Here is a 20843-nt window from a genome sequence, read left to right on the forward strand (position 1 = left end):
GGGCTACACAGAGAAACCCTGTCTCAAAAACCAAAAAAAGAAAGAAAGAAAGAAAGAAAGAAAGAAAGAAAGAAAGAAAGAAAACCACAACTGCCTCTCTGATGTACCCACCAATGTATTTTAAACTTGCCTTGATTTATGACTTTCTCTGTTTTGTAAAAACTATGAAATTTCATGAAACTGCTTCCATGTTGGAATCTGAAATTCACAGCAACCTAAATCTGTGTTCCCAGGCCATGATTGCTAAAACGGCTGCAGAAAAAACTATTTCTTATCTCCTTTAAGATGAGAGCTCTTGGACATTGTGTACTCAAGTCCAAACTGTGATTGAAATACTTACCGAGGGCAAGGCTTTATTACCTACCAACCGCCTAGTATATTCTCCATTTCTTATTCTTGAGAAATACTAAATTAACCAAAATATCAGTTGTTACTAATAAAAGCCACTATTTTAACAAACTTGGTGCCCTACATACATTTTATTCAACTTTCCCAACAATCCTAAAAATATGTATTATTATCCCATTTTATTGATGAAGAAATTGAGGCTCAGAGAAGTGACTTGCCTAGAGTGACACACTGAAATTGGAACCCAGGCAGGACTGACTACAAGGCTCACCTCTTGACAAGCAGTACTCTAAAACCTCCCCTTACCCCACATCTAGGGTATATTTCCCACTGACCTGCTGGATTCAAGATACAAGCTACTAAATTGCAAAAGTAAAAATAAATTCCAAGAGGAATATACTTTAAATATTTAAAAGACTGTAAAGTCTGTTTCAATAGTATAGACACACATCATTTACTTCCAGCCAACTAGTGTTTCACATTAAGAAAATGTCTGGAAACGTCTCAACCAAATCTGCAACTCCACCTTATCTTCTCTGCCGAATAAATTATTCCCTCCTGTTTTACTTTTTCAAATGCACACAATAATTATAACTATGCCACGTAAAGGTGAAAGAAAAAGTGTCAAACTACCATGTAATAAGAAACTGATAATTGTTATTTTTAGCATTTGTCATATAGGAGTAAAAAAAAAATGGTAAAGTAATGTGGAGAGCCAACAGAAGGCAGCTATCATCCTTGCAGCCATCTTGAGCCATATACCCTGACAAGAGACTTGTTTACAACAGCCTACAACAGCTGAGCACACTCTGATAACATCTTGTTTTAAATACCCAGGATTGTCCCTTGGGTGTGTGAGACTTACAGGTGACTTAGAGATCAGATTTAGAGACAAGACCTAAGGGCATGACTTAAAGGCGTGGCTTAGAAGTGAGACATATAAAAGGAGAGAGGCAGACAGAAGAAAACCATTATTAGGCATGAGACTTTAGACACTTGTACTTGGAAGAGTACTTGAGACTGGAGACCAGAAGAAAGCAACTAGAAACTAGACACTTGGAAGAGCACTAGAGACTAGAAACTCAAGACTCAGGATTTGGAGAGAAGAAGAGAGACTGAAGAATAAACGGGATTGAATCACACTCTGTCTGGTCTCCATTCTTCTATTCTGTCCTCACTCTCTCTCTTGCTGAACCCCGACCTGCAGACTGGAGCAGCTTGGGGCAGTGCGGGCTCTAACAATTTAGTCCCCAAGGCTTTTGGCAGTGTGGGTTCCAACACTGATAGAGCGGTCCAGGACATTTCTGGCCCCCAAATGTGGGGCAGAGTGGTTCTCAACATTTTTGGCCCCCAAACGTGGAGCAGCTCGGGCCACAACAAAGTAAGATGTGAAATTAAGAACTGTATCCAGTCTTTTTTTTTTTTTTTTTTTTTTTTTTTTTGGTTTTTCGAGACAGGGTTTCTCTGTGTAGCCCTGGCTGTCCTGGAACTCACTCTGTAGACCAGGCTGGCCTCGAACTCAGAAATCCACCTGCCTCTGCCTCAAAAAACCAAAAAAAAAAAAAAAAAAAAAAGAACTGTATCCAGTTTAAGCCTGGCAAGATGACACATGTCTGCGATCCCAACACTCGGAAAGCAGAAGCAAGGCGGCAGTTACAAATTCAAGGCCGACCCAGTTTACATGTCACACTCAGAGGACTGCCTGAGAGATCCTAGAGAGGAGAGGTACATTAAACTGTCCAGAAAAGCCAAACACTTGTGCATACACCCTGACCTATTCCATTTTATTATGTATGTAAAAATAAATAAATAAATAAATAGTGCTTAAAGCCAAGGAGGTTGAAGACTAACTAGATTTGAATCTCCACAAATTGTGAGCTGTCAGCCCACGCAATTCATTTCAGATGGCCTGGAATCATCAACAAAACGAAGCCTACATTCTTATGAGGATCAAGAAAAATCCTTTACCACTGCCTAACAGGCTGGAGCTTGGTCAAACAGACTTACTAGTTAAAAACAGAGACAACAACAATCTCACCCTCTGATTCCCAAGTTTGTGCATTTCCACTGCTCTCTAAAGAGCGAAGACACCATAATGCAAAATACTAGAGTTCCCAACTCTAATTATTTTCTATCGCTAGCCCTGAAAAATTCCCAGAGATCTAATGATTTCTCCTAAATCCCAAAAAAAAAAAAAAAAAAAAAAAAAAAAAAAAAAAAAAAAAGGTTTCCACTCTACTTGTTTTTAAAAAACAAAATCACCTTGAGTTAGCCCTGGGATACTGGTGAAAGGGCTCAAAGAGTAAACTAAATAAGAGTAAACTTACTGCCAAGTCTGACGGCTTGAGTTCAACCACCAGGACCCAAGGGCAGAAGGGAAGAACCAATGTCTCCAAGTGCCCTCTTGAGTCTACATGTGTGCTAGGGCACATACATACGAATACACATAAACACACACAAAATAAATGAATGTAAAGAAAAATAAAAAAATAAGCCCAGCCAGAGGAAGAGGAAGAGGAAGGGACATCTAGACTCTGCTATCTGCAGTTATTTGTGACATTATCTCCTCCACTTATTTAAATTCCACCTTACATGATTATATCCCCAGAAGTTCATTTACACACTCAACTAGAACTGGGTACTGCAGGAAACTAGAACTCATTTCCCTGGGGTGCGGTGGGGAAACTTTTAAAGGAAATACAAAAATATGACTATTTCACAAAACCTGTTTATTCCAAAAATAAAATCTATAGAGTACAATGGTGAAAATGCTTCTGTTGTTTCTAGTTCCTCTAAAGATATGATTCAACCACTGCAACCCTGTCTGCACAAGACAGCAGTGTGGGACACACTTAAGAACATGGGTAAAGACATGGTCTAAGACAGCAGTTCTCAACGTGTGGGTCGAGACCCCTTTGGGGGTTAAACAACCCTTTCACAGGGGTCACATATCAGATATCCTACATATAAGATACTTATATTACAATTCATAACAGTAGAAAATTACAGTTATGATGTAGCAATCAGAATAATTTTATGGCTGAGGTCACCACAACATGAAGAACTGTATTGAAAGGTTGTAGCATCAGGAAGGTTGAGAACCACTGTTCTGGGAGGACAAAGAACCGTCCCCACAGGCACCTATAGTGTGCACAATGCCTGCTTATTCAGTTTCAATGTGAGATGCATGACCCAGGTCTATAGAAGACAATCTTGTGAAATCCAGGGTAACATGCCCACACTCTTTCCACTTTCAGAATGAGTTTTATTACGAGAGTGAGCTCCACAACCTTGGGAGGTGCCCAATTGATTGGGCCTTAAACAGGAGAGCAAGCAGGAGAGATGTTAATTATCATCATACCAGACAGCATGATGGGGCCTTGAATCTGAAGAGAGACTTCCCAGCACAACCCAGAGAGGGGCTTTGTCAGAAGTGCCTCAAGAAGTGGGACAGCATTGTGGGGAGGGGACTCAAGAAGAGAAACAAACCAATTTCTTATGTGTAACTCCAAAATCCAAAACACTTTTTAAAAACACAGCAGCAAACTGACTCATGGCAAGCCATGACCTAAGCTAACAAGAGGCTACACAGACTAGATAATAGCTATTCCCCTTGGGTTATACATATACATCAATACAGAGTTTTATTTATGTGTTACAGAATGCTCCTGTGAACCTCAAGGTGTTAAGTGTTATGAGGCAAACAAGCATACAACTTGTTCTAAATCCAAAAGGAAGTAATTGAATCCTATGCGTCCTAAGAACTGGTAGAAGTCCAGTAAACTCCTTTTGAGCTGCACACGGAGCATGTGCCTATAACCCCATGAATCAGGAAACTTCAGCAAAAATCCAAAGTTCACGGCCAGACTGAACTCCATGAGGAGAACTCATCTCTTAACAAAACGACTCTCTCTTTTATATTTATTTCCTCTGCCCCTCAAAAAAAAAAAAAAGTATGAGTAAAATTAAGTTTTATTAATTGTAAATTAGTCAGCTAACTTAGTCACAGCTGTCCCTAAGAGCCTGAGGGCTTCATAAAGGCCCTGCCAGCAGTGCACCTCTGGCACACTGGCACAGGCTGCCACTCCTGGGCCCCTACTTAGTCGAGTTTCCAAAATAATTGAGATAGATGACCAAACGAGCCAAACTAAAGACGAGTTCCACATTTCTCTTTTACAAAGTAGACTGTATTCTAAAACTACATGCCTTTTCTGCAATGAAGAGCAGTCATGACAGGTTCACCTACATCTTTTTCTTAAAGTACACCTGCTTTAATCTCCTAGGTACAGTTGAAGTCTGACAATAAATAAGAAAACACTGTCCCATCTTAAGAAAGCAGATGAAACAATGTGGAACTGGTAATTAAGATGAGGAAACCTATGACAGGCTTCACAGGCAGCTCAAACAAGCCTGGAACTGACCATGGAGCCCAAGCTGGCCCCAACCTCACAGTCCTCTCATGTCATCAGAAGCATGCCTGCACAACCTGCCCGTTATATAGTTTGCAGTGCTGAAATGAACTATATTACTCTCAAACTTTCATATCTGTATCCTAAATTAATTTTTACTTTATTTTGGATTCAGGGATTTTTTTAAATTGAGTTGTTTAAAATTCAAAATACAAATCCTTCAAATAGTTTGTAAAGAACGACCAACAACATAGCTCAGTCAGCAAGAACCTGAATTTGGTCCAGCAGTGATGGTGTGCACTTATAATCCCAGCACTCAGAAGGCAGAGGCTGGGGAATCTCTGAGTTCAAGTCCTGTCTGGTCTATAGAGTGAGTTCCAGGGTACCCAGGACTACACAGAGAAACCCTGTTTAGAAAAGGGCATGGGGGAAAAACAACCTGAATTTGATCCCAGCACCCACATTAACAAAAAATTAAAACAGGCACAGTAGTGCACATTTGTAGTCCCAGAGCTGCAAGTAGACAAGCAGAGCCCAACAGAGCCCTGAACAGCCAGCTAACCTACTTTCCAAGTTCCAAGTTCCAAGACAGTAGAGAAAGCCTGTCTTTTTTTTTCTTTAATGTGCCTTATCTGATGAGTTTGTGCTCTTTACCCACACTGAGCACATAAGCATAAACGTACACATGCACACAGCAATTCTTCACTTAACTGGTAAATGGAACAGAAAGAAATACAGTAAGTCTTCTTTAACTTCAGGTTACATCCACATCCCATAATGATCTTTATTATTCCCTCACCACACATAAAAATGTAAATATTAAAGGGTCAGTTTTCTTCATAAAACAACAGAACATATACTAATATTTGAGTAGATAAGACAATGTGACACTTTCAGAAAGCCAAAAAAGCAGGCTTCAAGGGTAGGTAGGGTGTGACTTTGGTTTTCTTTCTGGCAGTTTCAGTTACTGTATCCACCACTACATTTTCCTAGGACATTTCACACACATATGGATCATTGTACATTCGTTTACTCCAGAAAGAGACAAAGCTTTAGTTTTGTTCTTTTATGTGTAGATGTCCACATGGCTGTAGCTGTGTGCATTTGTCTCTCTATTCTCTACTGGCCAATGTGTCTGCTTAAGTGCTAGCACCATGCTAGTTCTCCTGCTATGCTCTGGTAAGTCTGAGATCAGGTGCTGTGATAACCTTTGACACTGTGCTCCCATAGAAATTCTAGGATTTTTTTCAATGAAGAATGCTTTTGGAATTTTGATGAAAATGCATCTCATCTATAGATTGTTTGGGGTGATAAAACTTTTCATAGTAATTCTGTCAATCCATGAGCACCAGTGAGATAACTCTGCCAGTTCTAGAGCACTGAGAAACCTCTCAATCGTCTAGTATAACTGAAACTTTGAATATATCTGGAACACAGATAATGTGAAAGATTAAGGACCCCAGTACTATCCTGATAGTAAAGGCTAGCCAGCTCAAGATCCAGGACCTGACGGCTCATATGATGTAATTCCATATAGTAAAGTACCTGCTACATGTGTATGCATACACACATAAGAAAGCCAGTAAGATCTAGCAGTATTTCATCAAGTTAATCAAACACACTATGTACTCACTTACATTAGTATTTCTCATCTTCGACAGTGAATGTTAAGAGGACAGGGTTTTGAACCTAGAATTATCATTCAGGTTTAAGAGTGGGCAGAACAGGGGCTGGTGAGATGGCTCAGTGGTTAAGAGCACTGACTGCTCTTCCAGAGGTCATGAGTTCAAATCCCAGCAACCACATGGTGGCTCACAACCATCCATAATAAGATCTGATGCCCTCATATGGGTGTCTGAAGACAGCTACAGTGTACTTACACAAAATAAATAAATAAATTATTTAAAAAAAAAAAGAGTGGGCAGAATAAGGCAATAATATAAAGCAAGTTTTGGATCTGAAAGTATTCAAAATATTTACTCTTTCTTTTTTAAAGGGGAAAGAACTTTTCCAAAGAAAAAAGAGGAGAGATCTGAAATGTAAGACAGTAAAACTTGTAAGTACTAAAATCTCATTTTTGTTTATTTGTGGAGATGGTGCGTTCCATGTTGCCCAGCTGATCTCCAATTGCAAGGCCTAATGAAGTAAACCTCTTGCCTCAATCTCCAGAGCAGCTGGGAGTACAGGCACGTGCCACTAGACCCAGCTGTAAAGTGATGCTTCTGCTTGTTGAGCTTGTCTGTTTTGTTCTGTTGGTGCTAGGAGTTAAAACCTGAACTTTACACATGATAAGCACACATTCTACCACTAAACTGTAACCCACGCTTTAATATAATCTTAAGAGTAAATTCTAAAGCATTAAAAGGGTCATATTTAGGAAGCAGAGGCAGCCTAGTCTACATAGTGATTTCCAGGCCATGGCTTCATAGAAAGACTTTTTAAAAATTATTTATTTATGGGGAGGAAAACACAATTTAGAACTAATTTTGATTATTTCCACAAAACCACAGCAATGGAAAGGAGAAACAATTTTCAGTCAATTAAATGATAGCCATCAAAAATATAACATAAAAAAAAAAGTTTTCCAACTCTTCAGAAAAATGAAACATAAAAAGGAATACAGTAGCAGTGATTAAATAAACTTTTCATTTATCACCAACACCTATAAACTAGCTTCTCAAAAGACCAAAATTCTCAGACTCAGTGAAAACAGAATTCCTATAACAAATTAACATACAACTAACAGTCCTTTAAGATATGTAGTAAGCACTGTTTACAACATCAGAATAAAGGGAAGTAATATAAGGGGAGCAGTTAGTAAACACTTTGAACTAATAAATGCATGTATCTACTTAAAAAGACTAGTGTCTACTTGCTAACTTAGAAAAATGTCCAAGTACAGAAAAAAGAAAGCTAAGAACAGGTGCATATCCTTTGTTTAACAGGGAGAGCCAAACAGTGGTGTTTCTCTACAAGTGCATAAGCTTAGTGCATCACTTTACTTTACAACAAACACATTAAATTATTTGCAACTCAAACAGAAAACACATAAAAACAGAAAAAGTGTTTAACAGTAGAGTTAACACGGATTCACAAATCCAATCAACCATGAATTAAAAATATCAGGAAAGATTATGAGTGGGACCCCATGTTCATTTACTCCTCTCAGTGCTGGGACATCATCTGGCTTGAACCTTGTCCAAGCTGCCATTCTTTCTTTAAACCCTAGGTTAGAAGCTTTAAAACCCACACCCAACTACAAACACCTGTGAGGTTTTCCACATGGAACCTGAGAAATATTCTTAGCTAGGTGTAGAACAAGACACAAAGATACACACACACCCAGAACATCCTGGAGCAACAATGCCTGGAGGAGTTTGAATGCACCGGACTTTCCTGACCACCACCTGTTTTACACATACCAAGAATAAGAACGGCAACTTTAGGAAATCCTAGTTCATGCTCTCCATGCTCCTTGGTAATAATACAGTACTGCACTCAAATGATGACAAGACAAATCTTAAGTAAAAATATACTTCTCCCCAAATCATCTAAAACCATAAAAGACATAGAGTCAATTATACCTACCTGATCATAAACTTCACAACCCCAAACCAAACCCATGAATTTCCATAATCTTCTTGGTGACTTCAGATTAGCCAGTGTATCTCTAAGACCCAAGTTACATTATACAAATTTCTACCAAATGTTCTTCTTCCTAAAAGTTTGAGTAGCCTAGAACATAAATTCTGTACACTGCAACAGAGCTGGAAAGATGACAGAGAAAGATGCCTGTCTCAAAGGCTGACAATCTAATCCACAGATTTGATCCCCAGAACCCACATGGAAGGAGAGAACCACCACACCTACTATACAGCGCACACAACCCCTACACACACACACACACAATGTAATTTTTAAAATACTCTAACTCATAGTAGTAGTTTGCATTTTAACAAACCAGAGGGCTTCCTCCCCACCCCTGGTACATCCTCAACTCCAACGCTTTACAGCTGTTCCCTTACTATCTCTCCTGCACTATTAGTGCATCACTGTCAAATGTGCAGTTCTCTCACTTACTACTATTATTATTTATTCTATTTGTATATTCTTAACGTTTTTTTCTAACTTTTGCTTTTCCATGCAACCAACACTGCTGTGAACATTCTTACAAAAAACAGTTGAGTGACAAAGTCTCTTAGGGCAGTAATTTGTTCTTGAACAGCCCTAGGAAAGACATCTTTGTAGGCTTCATGTGGCCAAAGGTAGCATGCTAACATGAAAAACAGTAATCAAATCTTTCACACTGGCATTGCACTGATAATACAAAACTCTTGGAAGGTGAAGAACAGTCAAGTTAACAAGAACAAGACCATGGATTATGCATTTCCTAGAGCAGGACACTGCAAAGGGCAAACACCATTTCTATCAGAGTGTTGCCACAAACCTAACCTGCATTTAACCACAAGGAAGCATAAGACAACTCAGTTTGAGGGACAGTCTACACCAGTTGTGGCTGCTACCTCTGGAAGACAAAGAATGAGAACATGGCCCAAAGTTAAAGGAAACCTCTAAATGAGAGAAGAGTGAAACCAAGAAAAATCCTACTAGTTTACAATATTTTTGTAAGCCAAAATTATTTCGAGGTGAAAGGAGAATTTTGCCATACCCATTATACACACACACACACACACACACACACACACACGTGTGTGTGTATTACAGAATATATCAGAATAAATCTTACAGAGTGTAGTAAAATGTCAATTGACATCATTAATTCAATATTTTGAAGCAAAAACAAAAGGTTTAGGGATAAAACCAGAGCTAAGAACTTATATTTGTTTAATATTTCAAAAAACATTTAATGGATGAAAATTGAACCACAGAAACTACAATACATTCTAACCAGCATTCCAGTTAAGACTACCTAACCTGCATGTAGAAGTGTTTTCAAATGTTTAAGGGCTAAAATGTAGCTGTCACAGAGCACAGACCTTGGGCTCAATCCCCAGCACCAAAACAGTATTTTCAAAAGGCATCAGAGGAACAAGAAGCGCTTCCCATTAGATACTCTGTCGGATTATCCTGAAGCAATAAACAAGAGCTCCAAAAGTTACTCCTTTACAGTACATGCTTTTATACTAAGCATATTAATACAGTATATAGACGCCATACTACAGTCCTTGAAAAGTCATGACATAGAAGAAATAACCTCTGACTCTGCTGCATGGGAGGGCATCAAAATAACAGTATGCTGTAGAAACAGATTTAAAGGTTTTCATCACAAAGAAAATAATAAATGTGTGGAGATAAAAGTACTTCTACCCTAGAAAGACATTTAAATTTCTCCATAGTCCTACAATCACTGATCCTAAAAATTCCTCCAAATAATTATACTCTGGTCCGACTTCTGACTGAGCTAGCATTCACTTGCTGGGAGTATAAACTGGTCAAATATCTTTGCAGGCAATCAGTCAATATCTATGAGAATATTGAATATGTGCATACTTAGGTGCGCCAATTCCAATTCTGCAGAATTAGCACATATGCACAAGGCTTCATCTACTCCATCACTGTAAAAAGACCTAAGATATAAACACCTGTCAAGGAACTACTGGGAAAGTACATCTCTACACCCAGTCACCTATAAAGAATAGAGTACGCGCACACAGAGGGACAGACATGGGATGAATTACTACCTGAAGTAAGTAAAGTGCAGAAGAGGGCTGGGGAGATGGCTCAGTCCTGACTCGATCCTCAGTACCTGTGCTACAAAGTGTCAGGCAGGCCTCCCACGGGTGCCTGATATCCCAGTGCTGGGGGTCCAGAAACAAGAAGACCCCCAGGGCTCAGTCAGTCAGTGAGGTCTAGTTTCCATGAGTCAGCCTGTCTCAAAAAGCAAAGCAAGGAAAATACCACACATCTGACCTCCACACACTTGCACACTCAGATATACACCCACCCCATATGCAAACAGATGTGCAGGAACACATACAAGTGTAGACTAAATACAGCTTATTGCTATTTGTATTTAAGAGAAGAGATTTGTATTTTCAGTACATTCACATCTGTGCTTGCAACTGTAAAATATACAAGAAAGAGGTAATGGTGGCTGCCCTTCTGAGTTCTGCACACACATCCTTTCAGTGCGTAAAAACTAACTAAAACAACCCTGATTTCCAGCAGGGTCTGGTGACCCGTGTCTGTGAGCCAGCATTTGGGGAGACTGTAGCAGGAGGAGCAAGAGTCCCGTGGTTACATGAGACCTTCTCTTTAAAAATGAAACAAAATTTTATAAATTGCTAACTCAAAACTGAGTTAGCTCACGGTAACATTTTTTCTGCTGGTAGCAGTAACTATCCATTTCAATTTTTAAGCTCTGCCAAATTGATTGTCTTAGTAGCATCTTATGTAGAAATCTGAAATGTAATTAATATAAGTTCAATATAAACTTTCTAAATGAATAATTATCAAAAATAGATCTTAGTGAAAGTTGATTGAAATAAATGGTATTTTTTCTGTGAGAGCAATTCATATATGTTTGTCATATAAAAACCATAGTGCCAGTAACTCATAGACGCCTATAATGGAGTAAGCCAAGAATATCACTCTCAGGATAAATATGTAGCATCTTAATACGTTATTGGACAGGATGCTAACCAGATAAAAAGAACGACGTTTCCCATGTCTGTCTTTTTGAAAAAAGTCACACACAATCATACACACACACAATCATATACACGCACATGCACACGAGCTCAACAGCTCACTGTGTTCCCCCCTCTATTACTACAAAGCTATATAATTAAACAATGTCGATGAAAATGCATTTTCAAGTCCCAAATAGTATTTACCAACTAAATACACAAATCATTCTGTGTCACAGGCGGGAAGAAAAAAAGGTTGACTCAACAAAGCAAAGGCACCAAGAGACGGACCCCCGAGCAATTCCACACCATATGGCAAGGCAAGCCTCCCATTAGACAGTGAACACTTGGTAGCTGATTAATGTCAATGCTTATTAGACAGCCTCTCTAGCCCTTGCCCCAGAACAGGAGGAAATCTGTTATCTGCAACGCTTTCATCTAGGAAACTTGAAAGCATCCTGGTAATGGACATTCTGGGGGTTGGGAAGGATGTCCTATGTTTACTGCGTTTGGAACCTCAAACTCCCCGTGACCGGGCACTGCACTGCCGGGCAGCCGTTCCACGGCTGCTCTCGCCCCTTCCCCCAACGCGTGCAGCCCCAGGCCCGCTGGCCCGACTTACCGGTGGGCGCGCTGTCCAGGATGCGCAGGTCGTAGGCCCCGGAGCAGCGGTAGTTGGCAGCCGTGCCGTTGTCCCATACCACCACGACCTCCTCCGGGCTCTCGAAGCTCCGCACAGTGCCTACATGGCCCTCGCCACCGTCCTGCTTGCCCCACTTCCAGTCCGGGCCGCGCACTACGCGGGCGCCGACCCCCTCCACCATCACTCGGTTGTTGCGGGAGTTACTCATTGGGGCCCGGACTGTGGGCGCCGCCGCCGGTGGGGGAGCCGTGAGCGAGCTGGGCCCGGGCCGCACTCTGGACGCTGGCGGGGGCGGCAGCGAGCCCCGCGGGCCGCGGGGCCGACTCACCGGGGCGGCGGCGGCGCGGTCCCCGAGGAGCCTTTCACCCGGGCCGGGCCGTGGCCGTCGCGGCCCCGGCTCCGACTGGAGGCCCGCCCGCGGAAGCTCGCAGGCGGCGGCTTGCAGGTCGAGGGCGAGCGGCCGTGGGCGGGGGCTCTGCCGCTTGCCCCGGACTCCCCGGCCGGGCTACAGCGACGGCCGCCAGCAAACCTCGCTCTCCCCCGGCCGGGAGCGCGGAGGGCCGGGGGAGGCTCGCCCAGGCACGGCGGCGAGCGCAGCGGGAGGCCAGGCGAGCCGCCGGCCCTCAGCGGCCCCCGGCCGCTCGCTCAGGCCTGGGTGCCTAGGAGCCGGCTCCGCGATGGACAGCGGCGCTAGCGGCCGGCGAGCGGCCGGCGCCGGGGCTCCGGGGCCCGCTTCCCTCAGCCCCCGCGCACGCCGCCGCGCTCCGCCCCGCCACCGAGTCCCCGCCGGGCGAGAGCGGCTCCACATCCGGGTACGGCCGCGTCTAGGCCCGAGCGGCGCCTCGTGAGGGACTGCGAGGTGCTCCTCGGCGACAACAGGGTGGGAAGGGTTTGGGGGAGTCGCGAGATCCAGGAAAGAAAGAGAAGGAAACGGATCCCTAAGCGTCCCCGGGACGCCGAGGGAGTGCGCATGCGCGCGGTCTGGCCCACGGAGGCCGAAAGCTCCGCCTCCGTCTGGAGTGATGAAGGGTGGGTCCCTGCAGTGCCTCCGAGGGGTACGGTACTTCCCATTGGCTGGGAGGAAGACGGGCTGGAAGTCGGGCTAAAGGAAGAGTGAGGTGGATGAGAGCAGGCTGCTGCTCCTCTGCTAACCTCGGCTGCTTTGATGATCCCCGGTGTACCGGTGTGAATTGAGGATTGCATACTCTTTTAGGCTTCTTTTCTAACAGGAGCGGGAATCGGACATATGACAGCACAGATTAAAGGTGACTTGTATTCCTTGTACAAATTACAAACATTGTGAACCAAAGTGGGTGGCTGGTGGTGTGTTTTTAAGCTTTTGAAAAATGTGCCTTGACTTACTGAAGTCAGGATAATAAGCAGACTCCACTCTTCATATTATGATTATATTTGCTCTGATATATTTAAATTGGTTTTTGGAAGAGGATGATAGGGATGGAACCTAGGGTCTTATGCTGACACATACATGTTCTACCACTGAGTTACAGTTACACTCCCAGACTCTGGACTTTTACGTTTAATGCCATATGGTCGGGGATTTTGTTTGAAACAGAATTTCTCTATGTACTTCACTCTGGCATTAACCTGGCGACTTGCTGCCTCAGTCTCAGGTTGCACTGCCATGCCCAGGTAACCATAGAACATTTTAATTCCAGCATTTTATTTTCTGAACATTAGTACACACATGAAATACAGTGTTTGGGAAACTGTGGCAAGCAGATGGTAAATCTGTGGGCAGCCTAGGCTATATAGTGAGACTATGTCTCAAAAAACAAACAGAAGAAAAAAAAAGAGAATTTTACTTTACCTTAAGTGAAAAGCTGCACTTCCTTAAACTGAAAAGACATTTAAGGTATCTTTAGTTAGTGGATTACTGGGTGTCTTTGGGGGAGAGTGGCTTTTTAAGACATGACCTCATGGAGTCTAGGCTAGCCTCAAACTCCTGCTGTATTTCACATTGTGCGTGTTTCCCTATAAAATAGACATTATAAAAAACGATTGTTTAAATCTCTGAACAGGTTTTTATGCTCTCCTCTCAACTTAGATCACTCCTGCATCCCTAGGTGTTTACATTGGAACCTTCTAGAATCAATATGAATCACCATGGAAGTTACTATATCATGTATGGGTCTGTCATGTTTATAACACATACATAAGTTTATCTTCCATTTTTTAAGGAAATTGGTGCCATTTAAAACTTAAGAGATTTCTTCTCTTCTGACCACAGGTAAGATAAATCAATCCTTGCTGGACATGATCACACATTCCCTTTAATCAAAGCATTCTGAGGCTGAAGCAGGTGTTCATTCGCTGTCTCCTAAGATGGATAACAGAGAGAGGGAGAAGATAGAGGACTAGAACTCCTAAGGTCCTTACCCCAAATGCTGCAGCCCATCACCTAGAACTCAGGTCCGGCTGCTTGAGAGAGGGGAAATGTGGTCTAGCTGAGTGCCTACTATTCACTTTTGAACATTCAAATCACTCTTAAGTAGTCAAACAGCAAAAATTTAGTTTAGCAAGTTGACTGCAAAAAGTGCCAGAAGAGCTTCAGAAGTGAAGAGAGCAATGAACTATAAAGTGCCATCCCTGGGTACTTGAGAAGCAGGAGGGGGCATGCTATAGGAACCAATGGCTACTGTTGAAGCTGACTGTGTAGCTTCTGCTGTTGTTAGAACTATGACTATTTTGCAGCCAGCCAGGGTCCCTTATTCACACTAACACTGAGACAAGAAGGCCAATACCACCTACCATTGTCACTACCCTGTGAGTCTCCCTTCTCCCTGAGGTCCTTGGTCATTGTTCCACGAGGACAAAGGGAGCAGAGTCTACAAACAGGGTTTCTGACAGCCTGTGATTATGAACGTTAATAATGATACACTGGAACCAGCTTTGGAGACCAACTTTCCTTGGGATGAATCAAGGATTATATAGTTTTGGGGTTCAGGGTAGGAATATCCAGGGTGGGCAAGAGTCATTGGCTAAAGGCTGAGATACTGAGATGCCTCATTAGCATGCAGAAGCATTCCAGGAATCTCTGGTGCTAGCTGAATGGGTTCTTATTTGAAGAAAGGAAGCTGAACCTGTAATCTAACCAAGGCTATGTGACATTCCACTGGTATAGGGTATGGGGTTTGGGATCCCCCAGGTTGAGAAAAGGAAGCCTAAAGTGGAAAGTTCTGGCTTCTTTGGATACTCAGGTTATAGTGATGTTTTTCTGGAGCAGACACAATCAGGATATTTTGCTAGGCAAACACATTAAAAGATGCATGATGTTTAGAGAGAATATAAATATGACCCCACAGCAGTGGGAGCCTGAGCATTGGTTCACTTTGCTCCACCTCGCTAGTCTTTGCTGACAACATGCATATATTGGTTTGCCTTACATTGTGTTGCTGAGTTTTGATTGTGGTGACTTCATAGAGAGAAACTCACCAAAGAACTTGTTGTGCAATTCCTGCTGCATTTTACCACTTGGCTGATTGGCAAGCTTCTTGGTTTCTTTTGGACTGAACTGTTCTTGCTGAGTCATGTGTGGTGTCTGTCATGTGGACTGGACTACAGCTGCTGATACATGTTTGGTGTTTGCTACTGGACTGGACTGAGAACAATGAAGATTGGACTCATCCCAAAAAATACTATTTCTAAACAGTTTACTTCCCCCATATCTTAATAACCTTTCTTTTCCACTACCTCTAGTGGGTGGTGGGCTAGAGGAAAGGTTGAACCCTTATTAAAGTAGATTGTGAAAAATATATGCCTACAGGAGTCCACCATTTTGCACCAAGCTCAGGCCATCCAGACAATTGTAGACTTTGATCTTAATTACCAGGGAAATATACCCCTACCAGAGACAGGGCTTGTGAATTCAGGACACACCCTGATCCTGCTGCTGTTGGAACTGGCTTGCCTCTGTAGGTACATAGAAACTGCCAAAATCTCCCTGTATTAGTTTTCTTTCTACTGCTGCAATCTCCATGACCAAGGTAACTTACCTAAGAAAGGGCTGTCTGGGCTTACAGGACAGCGTGACAGCAGGTGGGACATGGAGACTAGAGACAGACACCGAGAGCCAGGGGCTCCATCTCAGGCAGGAAACAGAAACCAAATTTGAAATGACACAATCTTTAAATTTACAAAGTCTACTTCCAGTGATATACCTCCTCCAACAGGACCACAACCTAGCCACCCCAAACAATACCACCAACTGGAGACCAAGGATTCAGGTGCCCAGGACTGGGGAGGGGAGCACATGCAAACCACCACAGCTCCAGCAGAAGCAGGACAAAACTTGGCTTCTCTCTCCTTCCTTCTCTTACAGTTAACAAAAAGAGCCTACTATGTCAGATGTTCAGCAGTATTGTAACCATTCTACTAAACTTAGACTTCCATATAACCAAAGTAACATCATGCATGTTCAATTTGAACATTCTTCCCAGTGAAGTCTTTCAAGAGTGCAGGAGCAGAGTCTGAGACTCCTGAACTCCCAGCTCCCTGCTGTTCACTTCCTGTGCACTCTGCTTGGAGACTGTATTAGTGAGGGTTCTCTAAAAGAACTGATAGAATGAATATGAATATAGATAGATAGATAGATAGATAGATAGATAGATAGATAGATAGATAGATAGATTCTAGCTAATCCCAACAATGGCTGCCTATAAAAGGAAGGTCCAAAAATCCAATAATTGTTCAGTCCCATGAGGCTGGATATCTCAACTGGTCTCCAGTACACAACAAAATAATGAAGACACAGCTCTAATGGCAGTGGAGAGATGAACTTCCTAGCTAGAAAGGTGAGAAGGAACAAAAGCTCCCTTCTTCCATGTCCTATATAGACCTCCTGAAGAAAGTGTGGCCCACATGAGAGATGGGGTTTTCCCAGTGCAAAAGATCTAGATTAAAGGGGTATAGGTGTGTGTGTGTGTGTGTGTGTGTGTGTCTGTGTGTGTGTGTGTGTGTATGTATGTGTGTGTGTGTGTTTCTGCCTCAAGATCAAGATGAAAGTTGTCTTCTTACCCCAAAGATCTGGATTAGAAGTATATCTCATTTCAAATTAACATCTCACAGGTGTGCCCCTCCATTTTGGGGTTTTAGTTCATTCTAAATATAGTCAAGTTGACAACCAAGAATAGTCATCACACCAGGAATGATAGGAAAGGAACGGAATGGCTCTTCAGGGGCTCTAATAAAACTTTGGGCCTCTGGACCTGTAAAGCCCAATTTTCTATTATTTTAAATAATCCCCTTTCTTCAACACCCATTCCCAAAAATTCATAAGGTAGTTATTTATCAGTGTAATGATGAAAAGAGCCAAAAAACAAACAAACAGACAAAAACTTGGTTCCTGAACCTACTGATTCTGACTATGGGAATAACATATTGGTTACATATTCAAAGTGTCCACCCTGCTTAATGTAGAGCAGGCATTTTTGCCTCAACTACAGCTTGGGAGCGAACATACTAGTTTTCAGAGAAAAAATATTATTTGTGTGGATTAACTTTGCCTCAAAGTCCTAGAGGTTTGAACCAGTTCTCTCCTTGCAGCACTTACCACAAGATCCATAGACATGCTCCATCTGACACTAGGTACTTCAACAGCATAGTCTGCTGACTCACATATCTCACATGGGGAAAAGCTTATTCTGCAACCTGGGCCTATGGAAGCGACTTTCACTTGCTTCAGGACCAACTCAAAACAAGTTTGCTTGAAAAAGGTAGAAACAGAGTGATACAAATGTGGCGTATAAATTTTGCCTATAAAATACAAGTAAGTCTACATATTTTTGCCTCTTTCTTAGCAACTAAGGTGACAGGTATGTGGGGCAGTGGGCTGTGAGAGGCAGCTGGGTATCTGGTTCAGTGCAGGCCTCAAACCCTGGAGACCCTAAAAGAATGGTAGGTGTTCAGCCTTGCTCCTGGGCCCTGGTTCCTTTCACTTAGGACAGCCCTCTACAGCCCCTCCCAAAGAGAAGTTTGTGCTGTGTAGCATAGGTAGAGGGCATGACTACAGGCAGCAGAGCCTCAAGAGATTTCCATAATAATGAGATACCTAAAGGCCAGACGGTGTAGCCAATTAAGCATTCCTTTCCAGACCCTCCTCCTACTTGCAGAGGATATTTAACCTCAGGCCCGCCCTGAGAAGAGGGGGTACAGCTTCATCCACTTTCTGCCATGACAATAAACCTTTTAAAACCATGGACTACCTCTCATCTTTGGGACCCACCGTGGAGAACCATAGAGGGAGCCTTCAACTAACAAGCCTAATCTCCCACAGGAGGACTTCTTTACATTCCAGCCATGGAGAGAACACCAACCCAAGCGGAACTAGCTGAGCCAGACATGACCCAGCCAAGCAAGTCACCTCGACCAAGAGTCTCATCCACATCGAGGGGCACTGCCAGAGCTTCTTCCTCTTGCTCCTTTCAGCTGTGGGCCTGTCCAGCCCATACGCCCCGGTCTCAACACTTCTGCAGCCTCTCAATGGCACCTGGGAGCCCAAGGGTCTGAGACCAGTTGATCCCTGCCTGTCTTCTTGCCCGGGACTCCCCAACCCAAGAGCTCGGGCCCCCTGCAAGACCTCAGACTGGGATCTCCCCCCACCCTGATTTCAGCTCTGTGGCTTCCCATAACCCGGCACAGGGTGGAGTGAACTCAGGCTACTGCCCTCTGAGCTGCAGTTTCAGCTGCCTGGGGCGGCAGACACTCAGGACCCACAACTCAGCCCAACAGAACCCACGCCCACGTGCATGAGCTACAACCCCACAGAGGTACACCAACTTGCCATTTTGATGGGATATTTTAGCATGTCCCTGGACTCCTACCAACTTCACCAAAATGACAAAACCTGAATTTTCTTAGAATGTCTCTTTCATCTTCTGTGTCCTACTGAAGCATCTACAGTTCTTAACACACAGCCTCATCATGGCAAATCTATTCACTGTCATCTGCATAATGAAGCCAAGTTGGAAAGACAAACAAGTGATGACACAAAGTAGCAGACTCTTCCTGACTCAGAGAGAAGATGCTGATGCTGATGCTGATGCTGCCAGGAGGATGCAATGTACTCATTCTTGTCAAGTGATTTAGATAGAGCATCTTCAGGTCAATAGCTGTGATGGCTGGAGCTGCATAACAGTGGGCTTCATTGACAGAGCCACGTTTAAAAAGCAGCTACAGCTGACTCACCATCTGAATCAACCCAAAGTAATACACAAGCCATCTTCCCATTCAGTCTAAATGGGCAACTAAAACGGGAAGGTGACGGGACCATCATCAGCTATGACTCATGTCATGATGATGGTGCTTTCTTCACATCTCCCAAGCATATCTTCCTGTGACTTGTGGCTTGTTTTGGGGGAAGAAAGGATAGTTAAATCTAATGCGCACCCCCGAGCCTTGCATCCTCGGAAGATAAAACACGAGACGCAGAGATCGGGTAGTTACTAAAAAAGGAGGACTTTTACTCTTTTGTATCACACACGTGGAAAAACGCGGAAGGGCTGAGCTGTGGAAGGGGCCTGGCTTAAATACAGTCTAGAGTGACGTATTCACTTCTGATTGGCTGTTCGCTCACCACCCAACATTCAGTGACTTTGGCAGGCTCTCTGCCTAGCATCTGCGCAGATAATTGTTTCTAGCGCCAACTTGGGGTGGCAGATTATATTGCGGCTTCCTACAGTTAAAAGACTCTTATTTCAACTTTACTACTGAAATGTCTCACTCACAAATCAGAAAGTCAGTATGTCAATTATTCTGATACCCAAGGATGTCTGTCCCAACTGTATATTCTTCCAGAAGCCAGGAAAGTTGCTTGTAGCTCCACGTAGTTGGGAAGCTGAGGTTGGAGGCACTTGAGCCAGAGAACTCAAGGCCAGTGTGAGCAATGCAGAAAGACCCTGTGTGGCGGTTTGAATGAGAATGGTCCCCAATAAGCTCATGGGTTTGAATGCATGGTCCTCAGTGAAATTGTTTGAGAAGTATTAGGAGACATGGCCTTGTGGAAGGAGATGTGTCACTGAGAATGAGCTTTGAAGTTTGAAAAGTTCGTGCCAGGCCTAATCAGTCTCTCTTTCCCTCTCTGCCTGCACCTTGTGAATCAGATGTGAGCCTCTGGCTGCTGCACACTGCCATTTTTCCTGCCTACTGCCACATTCCCCACCATGATGATCAGGGGCTAACCCAATCAAATGCTTCCTTTCATAAGTTACTTTTGTCATGATGTTTCATCATAGCAATAGAACAATAACTAAATACCCAGTCTTAAAATAAAACAAGAAGAAACTCTGAGAAAGTAAAGAAGTAATTACAGTTGGTTCCCCAAGATTAGTGTATTGTACTGGAGTCAAAACTGGGATAATCATAACTTCCTAAGCTACCTCTGACCCACTAGCATCCGAATTGCCAGTAGGTAGGGATTCTTCAAAGGGAAATCTCCTTTCCTTTGTGTCCTTCTGTCGGGGGGAACTTTGGCTTGGGGGGGGGGAGGTAGAGGAAAAGAGAATCACAGGATAGATACAACTATGTCTCATGTCCTTCTCTTGGGGAGCTGTACTTCAGTTATGTCCAGAGACTAGCTGAAGGCTTCCCAATATAGCTCATGTCAGATCTGTGCTTATCAGAGTTGGAGTTTTTCTGATTCCATAGATCAAAAATTACTTAAATAAGGTTCGCTCAATTCACTGTGATTAATAGCCACAAACAAATAACTCTGGGAGCTAAAACGTTCTGACTGCCACGTTAGTACTGTATTCACCTTGATATTGGAGAATACATGCT

General features: G+C 43.0%; 1 protein-coding gene across 1 annotated transcript in view; it reads right to left on the reverse strand.

Annotated features, from left to right (window-relative positions):
• Window positions 1-12405, reverse strand: part of Mib1 (MIB E3 ubiquitin protein ligase 1) — a 98579-nt gene extending 86174 nt beyond the window's left edge. The window contains exon 1 of the mRNA XM_034517857.2: window positions 12030-12405. Coding sequence (XP_034373748.1) covers window positions 12030-12258 — 229 coding nt within the window. The 5' untranslated portion in view covers window positions 12259-12405. The remainder of the gene's footprint in view (window positions 1-12029) is intronic.
• Between the last annotated feature and the right edge of the window lie 8438 nt (window positions 12406-20843).

Source organism: Arvicanthis niloticus, chromosome 14 (assembly GCF_011762505.2).
Source record: "Arvicanthis niloticus isolate mArvNil1 chromosome 14, mArvNil1.pat.X, whole genome shotgun sequence".
Taxonomy (NCBI): Eukaryota; Metazoa; Chordata; class Mammalia; order Rodentia; family Muridae; genus Arvicanthis; species Arvicanthis niloticus.